At 38.9% G+C, this 22,982-nt stretch overlaps 1 protein-coding gene across 2 annotated transcripts in view; it reads right to left on the reverse strand.

Moving 5' to 3' along the window:
• TXNRD2 (thioredoxin reductase 2) overlaps positions 1 to 21,461 on the reverse strand; it is a 37,807-nt gene extending 16,346 nt beyond the window's left edge. For both annotated transcript variants that reach the window (XM_050906389.1, XM_050906388.1), the window contains exons 1-11: positions 21,337 to 21,461; positions 20,094 to 20,159; positions 19,330 to 19,386; positions 18,528 to 18,672; positions 18,137 to 18,211; positions 17,195 to 17,273; positions 16,101 to 16,163; positions 14,887 to 14,957; positions 10,433 to 10,452; positions 9,961 to 10,052; positions 7,189 to 7,363 (exon numbers count right to left, since the gene is read on the reverse strand). In XM_050906389.1, the coding sequence (XP_050762346.1) occupies positions 7,189 to 7,363; positions 9,961 to 10,052; positions 10,433 to 10,452; positions 14,887 to 14,957; positions 16,101 to 16,163; positions 17,195 to 17,273; positions 18,137 to 18,211; positions 18,528 to 18,672; positions 19,330 to 19,386; positions 20,094 to 20,159; positions 21,337 to 21,412 (919 nt within the window). In that variant the 5' untranslated portion in view covers positions 21,413 to 21,461. The remainder of the gene's footprint in view (positions 1 to 7,188; positions 7,364 to 9,960; positions 10,053 to 10,432; positions 10,453 to 14,886; positions 14,958 to 16,100; positions 16,164 to 17,194; positions 17,274 to 18,136; positions 18,212 to 18,527; positions 18,673 to 19,329; positions 19,387 to 20,093; positions 20,160 to 21,336) is intronic.
• Between the last annotated feature and the right edge of the window lie 1,521 nt (positions 21,462 to 22,982).

Raw genomic sequence — 22,982 nt, forward strand, 5'->3', positions numbered from 1 at the left:
GGCAACAAAAATAATAAACCTCCAGGACCTTATCTTGGCTCGGATGTGAAACAACTTCCTACCGTTGTATTTCTTTGTGTATTGAGAGTAAAGCCTGGATATTCTGCAAATGGACAACTAATGGGGTTTTCTAGTTTCCCCTTTTTCCTGCCAGGCAGAGCCAAGAGAAAGCTTAGCACGCAATGGCAGGCACTGAAAGAGGAAAAAAAGAAAAACTGTCAATAGAGTCATTTAAAGACCTGTGACAACAACAGCTGAGTTTATCAAATCTGCAGGATAACACTTAACCTTTCAATTCCAGTCTATTTTAACATGTGTACAGCTTGGTATTAATAGCTAAGAGTTACAAAAAACGTGTTGCTGCTCATAGTGAAATTTCTCTCTCAACTTTACTGCCTAAATATTATTTCTGAAAGCAAAAACAAAACTTTAAAAAACTGAATTGAAGCTTTATTGGCCTTTAGCCCCATGCTGGCTCACCTCCATAAGCCAGAATTACACTTACTGATCTTGCTTCACCTCAAATTCAGTAGCTTAGGTTCATGATTATCCAATGTGTCTTGGTAAGTTTTAATGTCAAATTCAGGAAATTCTGATATTTCTCAACATTCACTTACTTGTATTATAGAATCAGTTCTCACCATTTTTCAGTAGTATTGGATCAGAAGGACATTTGTTTCATACCCATAACTCCTAAGTTTTTTACATTTACAGCTTCAAGAAAGCATGAGTTTACAGCTTATTTCTAAGACCCAGAGGGCAATACAAAACTATACTAAATCCTACGAGGCATGCAACACAGAGATGGCCCCCCCCCAGCCAGCACATGTGCTTTTAGTTTGAAGATGTCCACTGCCCTGAAACTGCCACAGAACAAGGAGTGTATGATTGTATAAGACACAAGGCTAGATTCAGCTTTTATTCAAAACAGCAAGATATTATGCCAGACATCCAGAAGAAAGGTGCCAATTCAAATCTGACCCTTAAAAAGGTTACCTACCTCCTCCACTTTTAATACCACATCATAATCTCATCTTTAATAGACCCATACAATAATCATATAGCTGTGAAAACCACACAGATCCCTGCTTTCAGGGCCTGCCCCCACTCACTTTTAACTTTAACAGAAAAAACAGCTTTTTGATCTGTTTTTGTAAAATCTAACAACATGGCTTCCTAAGGGTTCTGCCAGCCAGCTTAGCTACAGAGAGTGACAAGAAAGTGGTTAAAGCACCCATCTTGGATATGTGCTAGCCTGGTTATATTGTGATGTGGCATTGCTGTCCCATCATCTGCTGAGGGGCTCTGGTAATCACACTTGCACACAGAATAAGGTAAAGGCAATATCAGGGTGCTGTGACCTTCAGGTGCAGGACGTTCAACAGTGGAGACTGAAGCAGCTAAACTGAGAAGAAACCACAGGAATAGGCATAGTCAAGTAAGTAGCAGCAGTAAATGAGTGACAGCATACTCTTGCATACAGTAAGATTTCCCAGGGTGATAAAGGTGCAGCTGACAGCAGAATTTTATAATGGGTCTTCTGCAGTTTCTTAATCACAGAAGCTGGAATGTTTGTTTGCCCCCCAGCATTTGAAAAATCCAAACTAGAGCCAACCAAGCATTTTATTATCAGGCATGATATTGCAGGTGGCCACTGTGAGGATACTGCAGAGTGACAGGATGGTTCTTCTGGCATAAAACTTAAGCCCAATAGTCTTCTCCACTTCTTCCCTATACATTGGCATTTTGACACATCACTTCATAACTTTACCCAATCCGACCTCAGTTTGACTTTAATCAAAATCTCATCTGTGTTCCCAGTCTTGGCACTCTCTCTCATCTTGTTCTGGGTGCCTGACACACTCCCCAACTTAGTTTCAAGACCACTAGCCTTTCCTCCTTCAAATCCTTCCTCAAAACCCACAAGGTGTTCACTAAAACATAGCCAGCTGATAATGACTAATAAAGACCAATTCAGTGTAACTAATGCTCAGATTACAAGAAAATATTGACTACAGTAAAATTAACTAAGGTAAAAAAAAGTTCAGAACCCTTACCACATTGACAGCAGCGTGCACCAATTTTAGAAGGATGTTTTTGAACGTTTCATTCATTACTGATAAACTTTCAGCATGCCTGCCACAATTTGAAAAAAATCTGACCCTTAGTCAGTGCTAGGGCAGTAACTGGTTCTTTGCCAAGTCTGCTAAGCTGTACTATCTCTTGTAGCATTGAGTAGCAATACTTACTACACAGAGGAGTCATCTCAGCAGAAAGCTTGTGGCAGCCATGGTGCAATCAGTAAACACCTGGACATCACCATGCACTGTACATCTGAAGTTACTTGTGTCTGGAGACATGTCGCTTTGGTCCAACCCAAACAACAACAACAACAACAACAAAAAATGCACCTCCAGGTGACATGCAACCAAATGAAAACCTTACAGCATGGGACAGACTTCTAACAATTCTATTTTTTTTGTTCTCAAGGTCCTGTACAAGGTGAAGTGGGCTGGAAACATTTTCTGAGACGAAAGCTACAGTTCACCTTTACATTCATTTTCCCACACTAAGCTTGCTTTAACCAAAGGTTTTGTACATCCTTAAAGGATGGCTCTGCAGTCTCAATAACCAGTACCCAACCACCGTTCCCAAGTGAGGTCATTGGCTTCAATGTCCTAGACACTTACGGGTGAATAGAACTTGTATTCGGTAGAAAATGTCACAGTAATTATACTGGTTTCATGAAATTACTTTGGAGCATTTTCCACCATTTATTTATACCACCATTCAGGTGAAGGCTAGCCATCACCTATCAACTCCAATAGCACCTTATAGTTCTGAATCCAAAACATTCTCTCACACGCAGATTAGAGGCATAGCCTAGCATCTAACTTTTCCTCAACATGAAGAAGTCATTTTTGTAGTTACAAGCTGGTAAAATAAGTAGCGTAAAATAAGAGTTACACTCAAAGTTTATGGGTGGGTTAAACAAAAGAAGGAAAAAGTACCATCCAGGCCTCTTTCAATGCAAACAAATTACGAGCACATTAAAAATAGCCCTGTTGAATAAAGTCTGACTGAATGTCATTAAAACTAGATATTGGGAAAAAACCTAAAAGCACTGGCTGATGTAATGGGAATGACAATTTTCATTAGGACTGCAGAAGCCACATCTTACCAAGACAGTGATGAATTAAAATTAATGAGAAAGAGACACAGGAAGTTCAGAACAGAGACCCAGAGCCTCAGCAAACCACATTAACACTAACAGTTGTCTAAGATCAACCAAGGTGCATTATTTTTCACTGAATAGTTCAAAGGTTAAAAACTGGATGGCAAGATTTTGCTTGCAAAGATGAATCTAAAGCCCATCCCCTTTTCTATAGGGGCTGGGAGAGATATGCTCACAGGAGATCACAGCAATATTTACCATATGGGACTTTTCAAAGAAAATCTCCAAACAAAATTTCTGTTTTCTTAGTTAATCCAAACTGATTTGGTTGTAAGACTTGAAGAAAACTATTATTTAAAAAAAAAAAAAGTTATGTACTTAACCCTTTCTTGATACTGAACAGCGAGGATCTTATTTTACTGCACTACAAATTAAATCTGCCAAGCATCCAGTCTGACACAAAGGACAATATGCTTGATAGCACATCATGTGCAACACCTGATACCTGTTCAGCTTTACATTGAGCTAAAGTTATAATTCCTTTTTATAGCAAAGATTATATTATTTCAAAGACACAGTGGCTTTCCTCTAAGCTTATGAATGCAAAGGAACTTGAGAATGGTTGTTGAACTGTTCTTGTCAGACAGAAAACTCTTTTTGTAAAGCTAAACTTAAAATCTGCTACTGGTCATTGCTCTTTCTGTTAACAATTTACTAGAACACTACCTCACTTTCTCTGTCAAACTAATTCTAGGATATTTGGTAAACACCTGCTTAGTTTAATCATCAATTCAGTGTTGCTCCTCTACACAGTAAGATCCCATTAAATATGTAGTAACTCAGTATCTTTTCTAAGGACTTTGTGAATAATCAAATTGCAGTTACAGCAGTAATCTTTTGCCATCTATTGCAAGTTCAAATGGAAATCGCCAATTCCTTTTCTATATTAGCTGTGTTGCAACTGCAGCATGCAATCCACAGGTTTCAGTCCTCCAATAGCTGAAACAAACCCACTCTACAAAGCCTGATCTGCAATTTTGCCCTGCAGCTCAGCTGTTGCATCTGTCTATAAAGGTGTCAATCTCTACCCTTTTCTTTGGATGAAGACCCTATGTTCAATCTGTACATGCACACACTTACCATTGCTTTGTAGCTCAGGTCTATTAGGCACGAAACACAAATTTTTTTTGTGTCCTTAAGGGCAGGGGGAATACTATATAATAGTATATAATATTATATAATATTATATAATATTAAAAGCATATATAAATATACATACATAATATACAAAAGCAGAAGACAGAGCACTAGTAAAAGACAGAAGGACATTACAGCACTAGTCAGGCAGAATCAAATAAAGGTCAAGAAAGAGCTGTTTCACTAATCTGGAATATAATAGTATAGTCACTCAGCAAGGTAACACAGGCCCATAACAGTTACCTACAAAAGCCTTGGATTGAAACCTTTAAATTACATTAAAAGGTATCAAAATGAGATATTTCTTTTGCCTCAAATATTGACTGGTTCAAAAAAGCTGCTAGAAAAGCAAAGAGAGCATTGTGCCTGCTTTTATTGGCTTATCCATACAAGCAGAAAATTACACATTCTAAAAGATAAAAAAACTCTTCATAGAAACACAATGTAAATTTTTTTTCAAAGGGCCTACATTAAGAGATAATACTGTGGCTTACCAAACTCAAACTATGTCCCATTGTCAGTAAATATTTTTAACATTATTCATAAAATCCTACTAAAATTCCACAATGCGCTTACAAAAATTAAGGAAATATCTACCATAATTCAGGCTACAATTAGTTAACAATAGCGGCTGCTTTTTAACTAACTCTACAAACTGACTTTCTTCAATCAGTATTGTAACTGGCACATCTGCAGACAGGAAATCCTCAACACTACCAAGTTTCCCAGCCTATTATCTGAGACACCTGGTGTGGGTGTGTTGATACAGAGCAAAACAATGAATCATATCGACTGCACATCAATTAACCAGCTTTAACTGTTAATGTGTTTAATCCTTAAGGGTGGAGTGCCAATTTGAACACTAAAAAAAAAAAAAGTCAACACAAAACCCCCAAACTCTCAAACTATTCATTTTGCAGTTTCTAAATATGGATTGTAACTCAAATCTATGACAAAAATTATAATACATGTAGTTCCTCTGTATCAAAATAGTGAGTGGAGTCACATTACAACTGAGTTGCAATAGTATATCATGCAACCTTATTCCATTATAATTAACACTAAACCAAGATTTTTTTCTTATTATTTAAATTTAATAGCTCTTTTTTCCATCTTTGACAAAAGTAAACACATTGACTTGACATTTCACAGGTGTGACTCCACCTCAGTGTACTTTTACCAGAAAGCTTGAGAAAAATCAAATACGGCATTTAGAAACCCATTTTTTGGAAACATGTTCATCTCACCTCATGACTACTATTCTACAGTTTTCAGGATTGTCACGTCTCCAGATAGCATGACTTTTTTTGCTCTTGGCAAGCACTAGTGTCTTTGATTGGTTCTGGTGAGCATAATCCATTATTATAGGCTGTTTCCACAATTTATAGAAGCCCATTGCACTTCTAAGAGAACAGTAATCACAGTAAGCGAAAGAAAATGTTTGTCACAACACACAACCTGCTCTCTGTTTGGGGTATAGGAAGATATAAAGCTGACTGAACCAGGGGAAAGGAACAACAGGACAACAGATTTAGTCCACTGGGCAAAATACAAAATGCTGTAAATGATCTGTCCCTGTTTCCTGTAATGGATCTATTGTACGACCACAAGAATTTAACTTTATCTGTTATCAACAAACGAAAGAGTAACGCTTCCCCACTACTCTAAAACAGTAGTGTCAGATAAAAAGAATAGCATAAAAATGAAGAATTTAAAGGAATTGCTAAAGCTGCTAGTAAAACTGATCGTTCTTCTGCATCAAAACAGATTTCTTGGGCAGTAAGTTTAGGCCTATTTACTTTGTTCGCCAGATATCATCCACTTCCCAAATATCACCACTACCTTTAGCCATCCATTATTTATCTAGAATTCCAGATATTCACAAAGCTTTATAAGCACAGAAGACAAGACTTCTCCTATTCTGGTGGGCTTGCAGTCCATCTGAACCTATATAGGAACTGAGGGCCAACTCATAACAGCAACAAACGAGCAGCTTAGGGAGGCAGCACAGAAAGAGTATTTTTGTTCCTGTGGGCTGGAGACTTTTACCATACATCATTTAGTGTGTTAAGCCTTACAAGAAGTAGCATTTGACTCAAAGGAGGCAAAAACCAAATTTAATTCCCATTTCTGGCAATTATGCTCATAGCCATTTGTCACAAAATTCTTTTAAACTGATTTAGTCTGACTTAGGCATCATACGTCAGTTCCGAGGGGTCTGAGATACATGAAAGTTCCTAACCAGATTTAAAAAAGCTCTAAACCAGATTTAAAAAGAGCTCTAAAGCTCTAAAGATCCCTGCAATGAGCTCGGATTTTTAGGGACAATTACTTCTATTTCTCCAAATTGGATGATGGTTGCAGTAACAAGCTTAAGCAGCACAGTTTAGAAAAATTCCTAGAAGAAATGGTAGCCTCTTGAACAGGATAAATAGGAACTTGTAGTGAATAGCTTAATGAATAAGTCACCAGTATGGACTAGAGAACACTACCTGCACCACAGAGGTTGCTGGAATTCATGCTCTCACCCTCTAGTAAATGTGAGGAAGACTAAATGGTCTCCCATTTATTGCAGCTCATGCAAAAGTAGTTGCCACGGATTTCTTCCATTCACTGTAACTTTCATGTGTTTTCAGACTGTAAGTGAACAAGTTAGGCATGCAAGAAAAGAATTAAAAAACTATCAATGTTTAGGTCAATAAATATTTAATATTAAAAAGGGGGGGGGGGCTGTTTGGCCCCATACAACATGATGAGGGGACTTCATTTTCAGAATGGAAAGCATTGCAAATAAATGTTAAAATAATCAAGTTTACCTACTGCCCACATCACTGTGTCAAAGGAATCGGTTTCTTCTGTGCCCAGGTCAGTATTTTTCCAGGTGACTTGCAATCTGTTGCTCTCCAATTTTTCAACTTTGGTTGGGAAACACCTCTTTAAAAATTTTGTGCCGTAAGACTCCATGTGCTCAGTTACTAAAGATGCCATTTGCTGTTGAGTAGGGGAAAAAAATTTTGTTTATTCTTAGGTATATGACCTTTTTAATGTAAAACCCTCCTTCAGCTGTCTTCATGAAAATCCAGTAAATACTGTGTGCATTTCAAATATTCTTTGTCACTTAGTTACAATGCATTGTCAACACATGATAATTTATTGAGCCACTATGACCTGCAACTGCATTCCAAGAGGCATCTACATCTGAATATTCAAATTATTTTCAAAAAAGTAAAATAGTATATGAATAAAACAGTTGCTTTTAAATAATTTGTTGCTTATACAAAAGTAGCATCTAGAGCATATTCAATTTAACATTACCATAATTACCATTTTCTGGCAGCTTGATGAGAATTAAATACTTTCATAAAGCAAAGGAAGAAAAATATTTCCCTTTGCCATGACACCTGTCATTTCTCTACAATGACTATGAATCACTAAGGTTTCCTGGAAAATTCTACTACAAAAAGGAAATAATGCTTTTGTCCTAAAGTTCTACTACAAAAAGGAAATAATGCTTTTGTCCTAAGAGCCTGTTTGAAATAATGCCACACCACATTCAAGTAGTAAAGTGTCACATTGACAGGTTTATCCAAAGATGTCATTGCTCTTGACTGCAGTAATTCAGGTTGCACTTTACTACTTAAAGGACATTATCACAAAACCACTCACACAGAACAACTACATGCAAACTCTCAGCTTACAATACTTTATTTTCGAAGTTGATATTAACTAATATGAAGGCAACAGCAGGGTTATATCTCTTCAGAAACCTGATAGCTCACTAACCAGTTTCCATCAGACTCAACGTGGCTACAGAGGGAACATAATTATTTTATCTCTATTAATACTTTCTTAACTTTGAAATGTCCATTGTGCTCTTCCTGCCTACAAAGGATCAAGTTCTCAGAGAAAGCCCTACTGTAAGTGTTTTATGAAGTGCCACACACACACTCTGAACACTATTCCCTGCTTGCTCAGATCTCATGCTGTTACAGGTGTAGATTTCTTCAATGATGAGTGCAAATCCCAAGACACATTCTTATACAATGTTTTGCAAACTCTGGTACACATACCACTAGTCTTAAGGAAGCCACTTCAAAGTGGGAGTGGCTGGCACGCAACCAGGAGCTGTCACTATCTGCAGTGGTACTTGTCACTGCTGCTTCTAACAGCAATACTCCCTCCTCAAAAACTGTGCTGTTACACATTAAAATAATTTTCCTACATGCTGTATGTGCAAAGAAGTTCTTAAAAACAAGCCCATAGTTCTATCACTCTTTCATCAACTTTGGCCTGTAAATATTTTGCACTATTGCAATTAAGCATTAAAAAAAAAATCCTAATTCATGATACCAGGAATAATTAAGCTAATGTGCATTCATTCCCATTCTGAAAACACTATTTTCAAGTGATTAACATGACACAGTCTTCATTCTTGAGGCTGACGTTTTCCAAAGTTATTTGCCTGAGAAAAAATTTGTTGGAAACGTCAAAGAAAAAGTTCACTGCACATGTGAGTGAAAACCCAGAACTCTCTCACTGTTTTAAGAACACTACAGAAACTTTTCCTTCAAAGTAGTGTCAGCATCAAATCTTGCAGGGACAGAAGATTCACAATCACCTTTAACATACTCTCCCTACAGATCTAGGGACCAAAAGGACTATCAGGCCATCAAAGAGATCATCTAACCTGTAGAACAGAGGCTACAAACTCACATCCCAGTAATACCTTTACTGGATCCAGTAACTTGTGTTTAACTTAAACCTGCTATACTATCTTCTATCGCTTCTTTAAGCAGTTATACTTTTTACACAAATCCTATATAAAACCTTTTTATTGTTGTTGCCTTTTCTCATTGTTATTTCTAATTGCTTTTATTCTCTTTACACAGGAATGGTTTTCTGGCCAAAACTGTTTTCTGCTTTGTCAGCACAATCACAACCACTTATACTTTTAAATAAAGCTCCTCAAAATCTTTCCCGATTTTGAAACACAGTTTTTTCTCTTTGAATTTCCCTATCTGAAAGTTTTTGCTTTTAATTTTCTTCAGCTTAGAGTTGAAAGTTCCACTGAAATCACTATTTTTTTTTTTTTTTTTTTACCTAGTTATAACCGCCACTGTTTTGAAAGCGGTAAGGTCAAGATTTCCAATTCCTATTGTCATTACAAACTTTCAGCTTAGTGATTTATTTATATTCATCGTAATGAACTCCATATTGAACTACTTCATGTTAAGTCCAATAATTTATTTTAAAAATCATTATCTGTAACTCTTAGAAATTCAAGATTATTTTAAAGAGATTGTCTAATGTTTTTAGCAGTGGCATAAATCCTTCCCCTGCTTCCCAACCTTTTCAAGCTTGTTTTCAATTAAGCAGGAGGAAAAAAAAAGATTTACTTTTCTGAGTACACTATCAAGAGATATGACAGGAAAACAAAAGCTAATATTTATTTAGTTTCTCTTCAGAAAGCACGTACTAGGAAATGTTTAGAGAAGCCAACACCACTTTTTCTTTAGGAGACAAAAATAATCAAATATAATTTTTAATATATTTGATGTATAAGGAGACGTAAGATATTCCGTACTCACCTGATCAAACCCACGAAGTGGGATGCTTCTCATCATGACTGTAGTGTCCAATCCAATGCCCGTTAGAAAACCAGCACACTCAAGTGAAACATCTGGTGAAGCATCAGTTAAGGAAATATAAACAATAATTTCATATAAATGCAATATAAAAGGGTAGCATACAAGTGGACTTTTTACCTAGATATATCAAGTTCTCCTCATATAGACAACATCTTTAGCTTGCTTTTGTTGCATAGAATAAAACTCCAAAGCCTTAGAATATTTTCCTCAGATAACATTGTTTTTAAGATCCTGAGAATTTATCCTCAGCTGACCTTAATTCCCATGATGCTACTGCATAGAAAACTATTACTATTCTCTTACCAACTCAACTACAGGGCATGAGCAAAGGAATTCCAAAACCTGAGCTTTCATAGGAAAGACAGCTATGCTGCTTATAATCATAAGTCATCACAGCCTTTTCAAAGGATACAGCTGGCTCCAACAACCAATCTGTTACATAAAAAGAAAAAAATAATAAAGTAGTGGAATGAGCTTGTGTATATTTCTGCACAACCAAAAATTATTTTCTGAAGTATGTATAGTTACAGAATTACACGTTTGAGGAGTGGATCTGATGTCGTTAGATGGGAAGAAAGAGCGTGGCTTGTCAACTCCAACAAAGACAATGCTGTAACATGTGGGCTCAACATACAGACATGCAGCAGTCTTGTCAGAACTCAAGTATGTCTCAAAATTTCTATAGGTATCTTAATTACTAAATATATATTTTTAATTATTTTTAAGAAAACAACACAATCAGAAGTTAAGCACGTTTGAAATTCATCATCTTCCTATCAAGTAGATTACAGTTCCCAATATAAGATCTTATTAATTGCAAAATTTCATTTTGATTTATAACCATCTGCTTTTTAATCATCTTATTTTTCCAAACGCCAAATATTTGCCCTTCCTGTCTTCAAAAGTTTGTGTACACAGTTCTAGAAAATCCATTTAATAGATTTACCTAGACTAGTATTTACCAAATCTAGATCTTTTAGATCTTAAACAAAACTCCAGCTCCTATCTCTCCCCATATTTCACACCCTTTCAACCAAGAATATCACTAAAATTGTCCATCAACACTTTTAATTTATGAGGTGCATCAGCTCTCCAGCATAGCAGTTTCCATGCCTGTCCCCAGATGCCCTATATGCTGCAGCAGTCCTCTCTCTTCTGACCATATCCTCAGTTCCCTATGTCTGCTGGGTACACAAAAGACAGAATGCTCAGTCACTGTTCTGGAGGCAAAAGTAGGTCCAACCGGCCAGTCACTGACACTCAGCTGCTGGACACGCTGCACTCGCATTCCTTTGCTGTTCATGTGTTATGCAGACTTGTTAAAATCTCACAGTTTGGAGATGCATTCCACATAATATTTCCACTTACAACAAAGTCTTTTGTTAAGTTTTTGAATTAGGAAAAAAGCATCATTAGGCATCAAAATTTCTAGTTACTATGAGAACAGTGTAGAATGTTAGGCTCTTTCTGACTACGATTTTCATCTATGGAAATACATGCTCTATAAAAAACTTTCATCCCCATGCTTTATAAAGAACTTTTCATCAAAAAACAGCAACACAAAACCACAACACTCGGAACTCACCTGAATATTTGCCACATTTTTTCTGTTTCTTTTGGGCATTTTTTTTAAAGCAGGTCTCTCTCATACTGCCATATTCAAAAGTTAAAAAAATAACTTTGGATTTCTGGGTACGGAAGAAGTAGTTTGCTAATTGTGTTTTGGAAAGCTAGAAATTTAAAATTTACTTGAATTTAGAAATTTACTTTAAAAACTCCAAATACAAACTCAAATAATCTCAGAGTTTAAATAGTTTATTTAAAGTTAGGAGGATAAGCAAGGAAGCATAAGCATTATAAGCATAAGTCACAGAACCTTATCATATTCTTTTACCCATATCCAACCTTGTTTGACTGTTTTGAGGAAGACAAGTTTTAGCAACACAAATGACAATGCCAGCAGAGAGAAAAGTTGCATGGAAATAATCCATTAAGTAAAGACCTTTTCCCTCAGCAGCTGTGCCTCCATTAATTCAAAAACTCTGAGCAACAAAACAAAACTATTTTGACAAAACATGCTCCGAAGAGGTGAAAATTCATAGTCAGATCACAGGAAGGAACACATTTGAAATATCAACCTGTGGCCTACACATCCTACACTGTTTTTATTCCACATTTTGCTTGATTCCTGGCTGAAGTAGCATACGCTAGTACGGTGCTTCACAAAATAAACATAAACCCTTAAATCCATGGAAAAACACACACAAACTGAAGGCTAACACAAAGTGGTGCATGCATTGCAGTCTCTTTATAAGGAGGTATCATTCATGAATTTTAACCAAAATTTACAAAGCAATGATTCTCCCTCCACCTTGTTACCAGGAAAACTACTGGTATACACACTTACAAAGACAGAAATGAGCTTCATAGAAGGACATCAAGAACCTTAGAAAATTAAACTATTTTATATGTGAACATGTATGGCAACTAAAAACAAATGTTAGAGGCACGATGGAGCTCTGCAGACAACAAATTTAGCTTCTCTTTTTGGCCCTGCCACTGACTAGCCACCTATCCCTAGGAAAGTTATTCTTGCACAATACTGCAACAGAGAAACAAGTCTAATACGTGGAAAGCTCTTCATACACAGTCTATCCTATGCTAAGAGAGCAGAGCAAAAATAGTAGGTGAAACACTGTCTTGTGGCCTATACCTTACCCTAAACCAATCTGCACCATCTCCGAGTTCTAACAGAGATGCTTTTACACTTCTGAAAAGTGCAGACATGGGGGCTGCTGCTCTGTAAACCCCAGGGATTGCAGAGTCAGTACAACACATGTTTTCTCACAAAAGACCCTAGATAACATCTATCTATCCTATAACAAAAACATACAACTTCTGAAGGTGTACAGAGAACAGGTTGAGCTAAAGAGATTAAAATCTGCTAGTCTGGGTTTTATGTTTGGCAAACAATTTAACATAGTGGGAATAAGTTTTTCCAGCATTAGGGCATCTGATTAATCTGTGAATAGATGATCACCCCCTCTTTTAGCATGTGGCTCCTGGGAAGTGCCACAAAAAGCCACATGCTGCCCATAAATATCTACTGGAGATTCACAGGGAATAGAATGAGAATATCTGTAATTTGGGCATATGTTTGCTCTTCTTTTTGATTAGATGAAAAATAGATGCCAGCTGGCACTCATTCATAGTATCAGCACCACATTATTCACAATTTCTTCTACAAAGTAGAGGGTTCCTGGGCATTGTCAGTGTCTAATAGAAAAGTTAAGAAAGCAGAACCTAACCTCGTTCACACCTGCTCAATCTCTCACTCATTCTGAACATATTTCAAGGCATCTTTTCTAATTCACTCTGCCAAAACCCTTCATCTCAGTAGCAAGAATTTCTTCACAATGTTTGTATATCTAAGGGACTTTTAAGTTGGTTAACGGTTTGCCTTTTTTTTTTTTTTTTTTTAATATGAATAACTGCAGGACTGACAGTTCTATAACCCCCAGGCATGTAATTTGTAGCTGAGATATGTACATTTGGAGAGGGAGAAAAGAAAGAATAAGTACAACACAGCTCAGACTAAAAACAAAAGGTGTTAAACTGAACCTTGGGAATATTTAGAATAGAAACAAATCCGACAGAAACAAACCTTTAACAACTCCCTCCTTCATTTGGTAGGACACAGCCTGATAAAGCACAGAAATGCTACTGTAGCCCCTGCAGGCTTATTTTGACTAAATCTCAGGAATGCAACATATAAACACTAGACTCCCACATTACACTGTTACAACTTGCATTAGCAGCAACTGGACAAAAGCCACATTTTCACAGAAACATCTTACAGGGATAAATCTTATGTTTAGTTTTTGTGGGGGGTTTTGGTGTGTGTTTTTTTTTTTTTTTAAAACCAATTTCCTCGCATAAATCATGCTCTCAAAATTCAAGAGGTGACTGATATACTACAAACAACAGCAAATTTACTTTCCTTTTCAAACTGTACCAAGGACCCTTGTTTATCTATTTGATGTTTAGCTTAACACAGTGCGGTTTTTATATTAGAAAGTCACAGCCATGTATGGCAGCTCTGTTTTCTTTCAAAACACCAGTATGATAGTTTCAAGTCTCTTTTTCTTATATATACTTTGCTTTTTCTAGAATTGCTCAATAGAGAAAAGAAAAAATAGTATTATCTGACTTTCATGCTAGCAAATGTTCATTTCCTATCACAATTATTTGCATCAGGAAATTGTTCTGTAGTGCAATGTTGACTCAGAATCTTACTGTGCTATGTGCTGTAAAAAACAAAGCCTACGGCATTTCAGTATTTCCATTAAAAACAATTTTTTAGTATTTCAGTTAAACAATAGCTCCCAAAGCATAAGAGGCAAAAGTAACCCAATTGTATCATCATATTTTCTTTTGTTATCAGAACTGCCACCACTTAAGAGAACATAAAATTATGTTGGCGTTTCTTTCCTAATTGAAGAGCAACTTCACATACAACCCTAGCAAAGAGGGACAGTACAACCTTCGTTTAAGTTCATGCTGCCCTCTTGTGACTTCCATGTATAATTGCTACAGCAAACAAGTCACCTTAACCTAAGATGGTGAAAATTCATATTTAATTTGATTTTAGAGGGGAATTTTGTAAGAGGTAGAGGGAGGAAAATCTATTAGTTACTAATGAAGGTTGGTAGTGTGATGTTGACGAATAGCAAAACACATTCTCAGAAGGAAAACAGAATGACAGAAAAACTGGTGTATAAAAGGTAATTTTGAGCATTTTTCACCTTGCCATAAAGAAAAAGTATGAATGCCAGCATCTGTTAAAGCCATGGTAAGGTAACTTACGTTTTTCCAGGAGATTCTTTTAACCAGAATAGATCATCACTTGTGATTCCATACTCCAGTGCACCTGCAATCTACGGTCACACAGGTAAGATCTTGAATCTACAATGCAAGTCCTGGCAGCAAAAAAAGCTAATAGCAACTTGGGCTGTATTAGCTGAAGTATAGTCAGTAGACCAAGGGGAATATATCTGGGGTTGCCCAGATATGCTATCTAGTCTTCGCCTTTGGAGATTTTCAAAACCTGACTGCAAAAAGCCCTGAGCAACATGATCTGACCTCACAGCTGACTCAATAGCTGACCCCAACCTCCTTGAGCAGGTTGAACTAGATGCCCTCTAGAGATCCCTTCCAACCTGAATTATTCTACAGCTCTAAGCAACATCAACATACTAAATTGATGCAAATTGTTTTCTATAGAAATGTTTTTCTGAAAAGCCTGTGCTTTATATAGAAGATAATTTTTCACATGACACAAGTACAAAAATCTCTCGTGTTACTTTATATGTACATGCTTTATCCTCCAAACGTACGTTATTATCTGCAACAAAACCAGTAAAGCCATTGGAGTTGTTAGATGGCAAGTTGTCGTGGTTTAACCCCAGCCAGCAGCTAAGCACCACGCAGCCACTCCATCACTCCCTGTCCCCCCTGCTCCCAGTGGGATGGGGAGAATCAGGAAAGCAGGTAAAACTCGTGGGTTGAGATAAGAACGGTTTAATAACTAAAGTAAAATATAATACTAACAATAATAATAATGAAATATAATAACAATAATAATAATAGTAATGAAAAAGAATATAACAAAAAAAAAAGAAGAGGGGAAAAGAAAAAAAAAAAGAAAAAAACCCAGTGATGCACAATGCAATTGCTCACCACCCGCTGACCAATGCCCCAGCAGCGATCTGCGCCTCCCAGCCAACTCCCCTCTGTTTATATACTGGCCATGACATTCTATGGTATGGAATACCCCTTTGGCTAGTTCAGGTCAGCTGTCCCGGCTATGCTGCCTCCAGCTTCTTGTACACCTGCTTGCTGGCAGAGCATGGGAAACTGAAAAATCCTTAACTTAAGATAAGCGCTACTTACCAACAGCTAAAACATCAGTGTGTTATCAACATTATTCTCACACTAAATCCAAAACACAGCACTGTACCAGTTACTAAGAAGAAAATTCACTCTATTCCAGCCGAAACCAGGACACAAGTGTAACTTACGTGCATAGGATATTTTGGTCTTCCTCCAGTAGCAATGACAATATTTTCTGCAGTAACAATAGTCTACAAACAAACATACAAAATCAAAATCAAGCATTTGAAATGCTTTTATCTATCTTTAGATTTTATCTATGTATAAATGAGTGATAAATGAGAAAGCTGGCACTACCATCTGCTATTTATATGACATAATAATCAGCAATGCATTAAAAAAAAGGATGGAGATAAAATAAACTAATACATGGCAGGAGTTTCTCCTACACATTCTCTATCAGTTTTTGTTTTAATATTAAGTTTGCAATTGTTCCTATACTGGACAAGATTCTGATGACTACTTGGAAGCAACAGTTGTACACGAACAGCAGCTTTTTAAAATCAATTTTTGCTTAGGGCAAAACACACAGAGATCTCAGCAAGTGAATTCTGTCTCTAAGGCCTAGAGTTAAGCCACCTCAAAAGTGGCACGTTTTTAGAAAATGCTAGGCAACTACCCCAAAAAACTTTTATTCTCTCAAGCTGATATTAACCAGTAACATTATATAATTACCCTCAAAAATGTTAAAAATGCATGTTCAGTCTCTTGTGAAATATGCAGAAGTGGCCACCATTCTGTTACATGACCCAGTTGCTTGAAGCTGTGCATTCAGTATAATTGCCTCCCCCCACAATTTTGTATTAGAAAGCTAATCACCCTTACAACTTATCTGAAGGAGGAAAACATCTCAGACTGATCTAATGCTCAGAGCAATAAGGAGATGTTGGTCCTCTTTACATCTCTGTAAGCATCTGTCAAAGCAGTATGACTCTGACCAAGAAAAAAAAAAAAAATCTTTTGTCTCAGCATTTCAATCTGCAGAGAAAAAGTAATGGCATCTAACTTACAGGTTAGAGGCTAGGGACTCAGTAGGCAACAGTCAAGTTCATAAACCTCTTCTCTAGGTGGAAAATGCAAATCTCCCTCATCAAAACAATACCGAATACCTAAAGCAATTTGCAAAAGTACAATCTAGCTCCCAGTTGACCTGAAAACCAACACATGAAGACCTGAAATGTTTGAAGTGAATGATACTGCAGAAATCAGCACAGCAGCTCACCTCTTTACCTGCTTTTGTTAAACCACGGATTGTATACGGATCAGAAAAACTCCCTTTCATGTTGAAATATTTCACCTTCCTGTTTAGAAGAAAACAGCAACATAAATGCACACTTAACGAAGAATAGGAATGAAATACAATCAGCTACTTTTTCCGTATCTGAAGTGCTAAAAAGGATAGTAAACAGGCATAGAAAAGTAAAAGGAAGAAAGCATCTCATTTCATAGGATTGTTTGCAGCTCTGTCACAGAGTTTAAGTCACTTAATTCTTATGTCACAGTTAACTCCTCTATACAGCAGAGTATCTAACCTTGTAACATGCTTTGGGATCAGGTTATTGATCTCTTCAAATGATACATTTCCCCCTAGCCATAACATTACTATTGCTATCTATAACGCTACTAATACAATGCTCATTGAGAGCATACAAAAGTGACTCAGCAGGAGTCACAAGACTAGTACCTGTTAAATTATCTATTAATATAATTTCTCTATAAAAGGAACTGCATGCTGAAAAACTTGGAACCATTTCTGCACTGAAAGCAAAAAAATCAGCTGCTCTAGTATAGTGTTATCTGTGGGCTTGTATGGCACATAAATTTTGGTGGCCAAGCTTGACCTTATGTTGAGAAACCCTGACTACTTCATATTAATGCCAAACCTCTCCAGATTAAAGAGAGCATTCCCTGATCACTACACTGTTACACAGCTTTCATGGATGGTCACTTTCAACTACTATTTTCTAGAAAAGAAAAGGAAGGGGCGGGGGGGGGCGGAAATCACTTATATTGGCAAGGGCACTTACAGTCCTGAGCAGAAAGGACTTACAAACTCAAAATACTAGCTCTAACGAGAAACTCCAAAGGCAATTCAGCAATTCTAGAAGGAGAAGAAGAGCTCCTTGACTATGGGAAGAAAAATGAACTTCAAAGTCTTATTTACTTGTCTTGTAGTTGTACCCTGTGTCCCCAGTTCAAGGATTTCACATAATTCTGAACAGCTTCTGCCATCACAGACCTATCACAAAACAAGAAACTGAACATGAAGTCATCACATTACAAATTCAGATTATGCAACTCAAAGATACAGGCAATTGCTAGAAATTAGGAATGTTCTACAGTACTTTTTGTTATAAAAGTAAATTATCAAGTCCAAATCAACATAATATCTGCCCTGATAATCCAGTAAATACAGTTTTGTGTTTTAAACAAGGAGCAGTCTAAAAAGCTTCATGCAAAATTCACTTTCCTAACTGTCCCTAAATAAACACCAACTGCGAAAAGTTGCTACACATTTGCAGCACACAGGAGTGGATATGGGCAATAATCTTTACCAGGTATGATGAACAGGTTGGGCTATATTCCAGCCATAGTGTTGGGCATCTTTAAGGGCACTCCCTAAAAGGGCTGCTTGATGCATAAGCTTTTTAGGAATGCAGCCAACATTCACACAAGTTCCACCAAGTCCCCATTTGGTTCCTTGGGAAAAAAAAAAAAGAAAGAAAGAAAGAGAAAAAAAAAAGTAAATGCATCAGGTTAGTGTAAATTAATGCAATTGAGTTACTTAGAGAATTAGGTTGTTCATGCAATTAGTTAAAAAGTTCTGAAACAACACACGGTTTACTATCTCCTACAGATCAGTTTCTAACTCTGCTTATGTTCATTTGTTTTGACAAAAAACATCTCTATATATTTTTCCTCTAAAATTCAAACCATCTCAAGATGTTTCTCAGAGCTCTGAAGATCCAGTTACTACACATTCACATTTGCTTATTTGCATTTGCAGATCTTATTTTACATATTGTAATGAAGAGCCTCAACATGACGTGATTCATAATTTTTAGAAACTGTAAATGACATTTTGACAGAGACAATATTCTCTCATATTTAAGTCCAAAGTCAACTACAAATGGTAGCATCAAACACTGCTAACAACCTTAATGTGCAGGGGAAGCAGGCAGAGCTGGGACATCATTGGAGGGAATGAGCAGTACAGCAAGCTGGGCTTAAGGACTTTTACTACAAGCAAAGCAGGCAGTGTGGCTTTGGCCACTTAGCTGCCTGGAGCAATCTGCTCAGCTAGGCAACTATTTTATACACACGTCCAAACATTATCCTAGTATTTCTCTTCCATACCTTGTGGAGAAGGTTCTACATAATCCAAAACGGCCACTTTCCTTCCAAACTGAGCAGCTTTAAACAAAAAGCAAGACAAGGTATTTAGATGAGGGAGAAACACACAAACCTAAACATTTTTAGTAGCACAAGTACAGATAAAGAGTACAGGAGACAATAGCTGGTCATTTTTACTGTCTAACTCAAGATGCCAGACTAGGGACCCAGGCTGCCTATGCAGTCAGCAGATTCTCCAGAAGGCACTTAATAACCCCGACTGGAGCCTCCAGCTTCCACCGATCCTAAAAATGCAATTTGACCCCAAATGAAACGTTTAAGAACCTTGTGGGTTGTTGAGCACATTACATTGCGTTACAAAGGGCAAGGTTCTCCACAGCAGTTAAACAGTTCTTGGAGACAGTCTGAAGGGACTGTTGTTTTAACACATAAATAAGAAACAGTATAATTAAAAAAGTACAGTATCTATGGAGGCGCTCAGAATATTTTACAACAACAATGAAATAAAAGCTTATTAGATTTTCCCATGACAAAAGACAAAATATCTTTTAAAAGGTTAATAGGAAAGCCAAACAAGATCACCCCACCTGAGGGTGTGAATTAATTTGCAGATTAACTGTATGGAGCTGAGTTAATGATTAATGTGCAGGGACTGAAGTATACTATGTTTCTTAAAAAGCTTTAGCATTATCAGTAACACTTCTCAGTTTCCATAAACACCACTTAAGCTAAAACAAAACTTGTTTTAGTTATTTATACATACAAACCTTCTTTTGCGCAAGCAAGGCCTCCAGACCCTCCACCAATCACCAGAAGATCATACTCATTCCTTCCTGTGAAGAGGATGTGAAAAAAGAAGGAAAAGAAACAGGCAAGGAAGATGGAAGAGGTATGTAAGAAAGTAAATATCAAAAAGTACAGTTTTTTATGATTGATTATTGCTGATTTGGGTTTTCTTTACCAGAGCACTGTGTTTTTTCAGTGTCCCAAAGCATTCTCCAAAAATTGTTAAACTATCTAGTCTAGTTTTGTGAATGAAATACAGAAAATAAAGCAATTCAAAAGAAGTGAGGAAATAGATTAGATTTCTACACAATGTCCCAAGAAGCTCTGTGTGCATGATTAGACAGTTGCAACTGGGATCCAGTATAGGTCTTCTGTCGCTGCATTACAGCAGCAAGTTCTACACAGATATTTTTCAGTGGGGTCACCTTATCGGACTCGCAAAGCTTCAGCTGCAATGTAGGCCTTGCAGGGGTGTGGTGGGGTGGTCAGAGGGAAGCTGGCCCCTTCTGCTACCTCAGCCTCCCCACAGATCAGCCCAGTCTCCCAGAGCCATTTTGAAGTGGCAGGAGAAGCCCCCAGGTGAGCAATAACTCATTTCTTAGCAAGGGCTTCAGGACAACCCCTGCTTTCAGAGAGCTGTCAGCAGTTCAGGGAGGACAGCCGAGGCCCGCAGCATCCTAACACCAGCTGTGCCACCATAGAGTTGGGGGACTTTCCTTGGCATTTCAGAGCGGGCAGTTGGACTGGGAAGGCTGATACCCCCGGTTGTTGGACTTAAGCCTAGAGGAAAGGTTTGGCTGCCTCTAGGGCTGCCCCAGTACCTCTCCAGAAAGCCCCACTACAAGGGCGCAGAAGGCCTTGCCCACTTCACAGACACCTGCGGCCCGGGACTCCCACAGCAACACAGGGGCCGAGGGACAGGCTCCGAGAGAGGCACCGGGGCGGGGGTGGCTCCGAAAGCCGTTACGGATGGAGGCAGCCCGCCACCCTCCCCGCCTCGGCTGCTGAGGGAAGAGAGTGGCGCCTCCGGGGAGGGCGGCGGTCTCCGGTCCCCACAGCGGTCGCTCAAGTCCGCGGGCCTCTCCCGCCGTGCGGGTGCTGGGATGGGCTCGGGGGACCCTCCCCAGGTGCTTTCGGCGTCAGGAGGAGAGGGCAGCCCGTTTCCCGCGAGGAAAGGCGGAGGCGCGGCCTCTGCCAGGCCCGAGCCCAGCGGGCACCCCGTACCTGAGAGGGCTCGTACTGTACGGCACAGCCCCGACACTCGCAGGAGACACTCCCGCCTCCGCCACAGCGCTGCCATGCTGTACGGCAAAGGGCCTCTCCGCCGAGCCAGGACCCCTGTGAGGTGGCCGAGCAGCGCCTGAGTGGAGGGCGGCGACGTCGGGTCGGTGAGGGCGGCAGAGCCCCGTGAGGGCGGTGGGGTGGGGGTGGGGCGCGAGGATCGCCGCGCGGGCCGCCGCGTCGCGGGGGCGAGCACGACGCCCGCCCTGCGCGCAGACCTGAGGGGAGGCGGCCGCTTCCCTCCCGGAGAGACCGATCGTCCTGCGCCAGGAGCTCCGGCTTCTGGAGCCGCTGCGAAGCGGAGAGAGGCCTTTTTAGAAGGCGGGCACAGGCTCTGGCGTTAGAGAAGCGCGTTTGCGTTAAAATTAGACGTTTGGAAGGGAAAAAAAAACCCCACACTTTGCTTGACTGGCTTCCCCCCGAGATGCTGCTGCAAAAGGGGTTCAGGGAAGGCCTTTTGTGAAAGAAGAGGAACATGACAACTGTCCAGAACCTTCACTGATATTCAATGTCCTGTTTTTCACCCTCTGAAACTGCACATCCCTTTGTAACAGGCATGGTGAGAGGTGGGCTGTCACAGCCCCTTCCAAAGGTGCAGTGCACAGACTGAAAGTTGAAATCTCTGAGAAAGTGTTTTGAAGTAAGCCTCTCCCTTCCACGAGGTATTACAGGCAACATGTGATGTTGCTTCGGATTCCTGTGGCTAAGATATATTCAGCATTGAGAGCAGGCGCTAGGGATCGGGTCCCAGAGAAGAGGGCTTCCTCAACCAAAATGGCGGAGCAGGGCCCATGCTACACAGGTCAGTGAACTAGACCGGCACAAACAGCTTTAACACATGGTTTAACTGTGGTGGTACAGATATCTGCACAGGACAGCCTGTCAGAGCACCTCCGACGCTTCACAGCCTTCGGCAGCATTTCCTATGCCTGTGCCACATGCCAGCTGTTGATTAAACAAGGGCGATGCTGCTGACCTACTTCGGATGGGAGATGTGAGAGTTATTAATGCTTGTAATGTATTCTGGCAGCCTAAGGTAAAAGGCCTCAAACAATCAACAATTGATCAATTGATCAAAACAATACCACAGGGAACAAGGTCTTTCTCATTCAGAAGTGCTGGCTGTTGGCCTTTACTGAAGCACAGTAGTGACCCTGCCTGCTGCTGTATGTAGTGAGTGGTATGTGGTAAATACCACCATAGCCAAATCAGAGTTTGGGACAAAGAATCAGCTGCTTTTTCTTGGGGAGAGGGAGCTGGTGACAGAAAAAAGTTTCAGGCAGTCATGGTTCAGCTGGCTCCAGAGCAAGGGCCTGGCTCACAAGGGGGCAGCATCCAACAATTTTGTTTCAGAAACTGTCAATCATCTGGTCCACAGTTGAGGAGAAATGGCAGGAAATTAAAATACTCAAAAGACAGTTTTGTAGAACTAACATCACCTCCAATGTAGGTCTGATTAATGTTTTTCACTCTATTAATGTTTGAAAATACATGAAACAGGAATTAGTATCACTTTAGTAAATGGATTGATGACTTGTCCAGTATCACTGCTGTTAAAAAAAAAAAGAAAGCCAAACCCCTCTGTTGCC

Source organism: Gymnogyps californianus, chromosome 16 (genome assembly GCF_018139145.2).
Source record: "Gymnogyps californianus isolate 813 chromosome 16, ASM1813914v2, whole genome shotgun sequence".
NCBI classification, from domain to species: domain Eukaryota; kingdom Metazoa; phylum Chordata; class Aves; order Accipitriformes; family Cathartidae; genus Gymnogyps; species Gymnogyps californianus.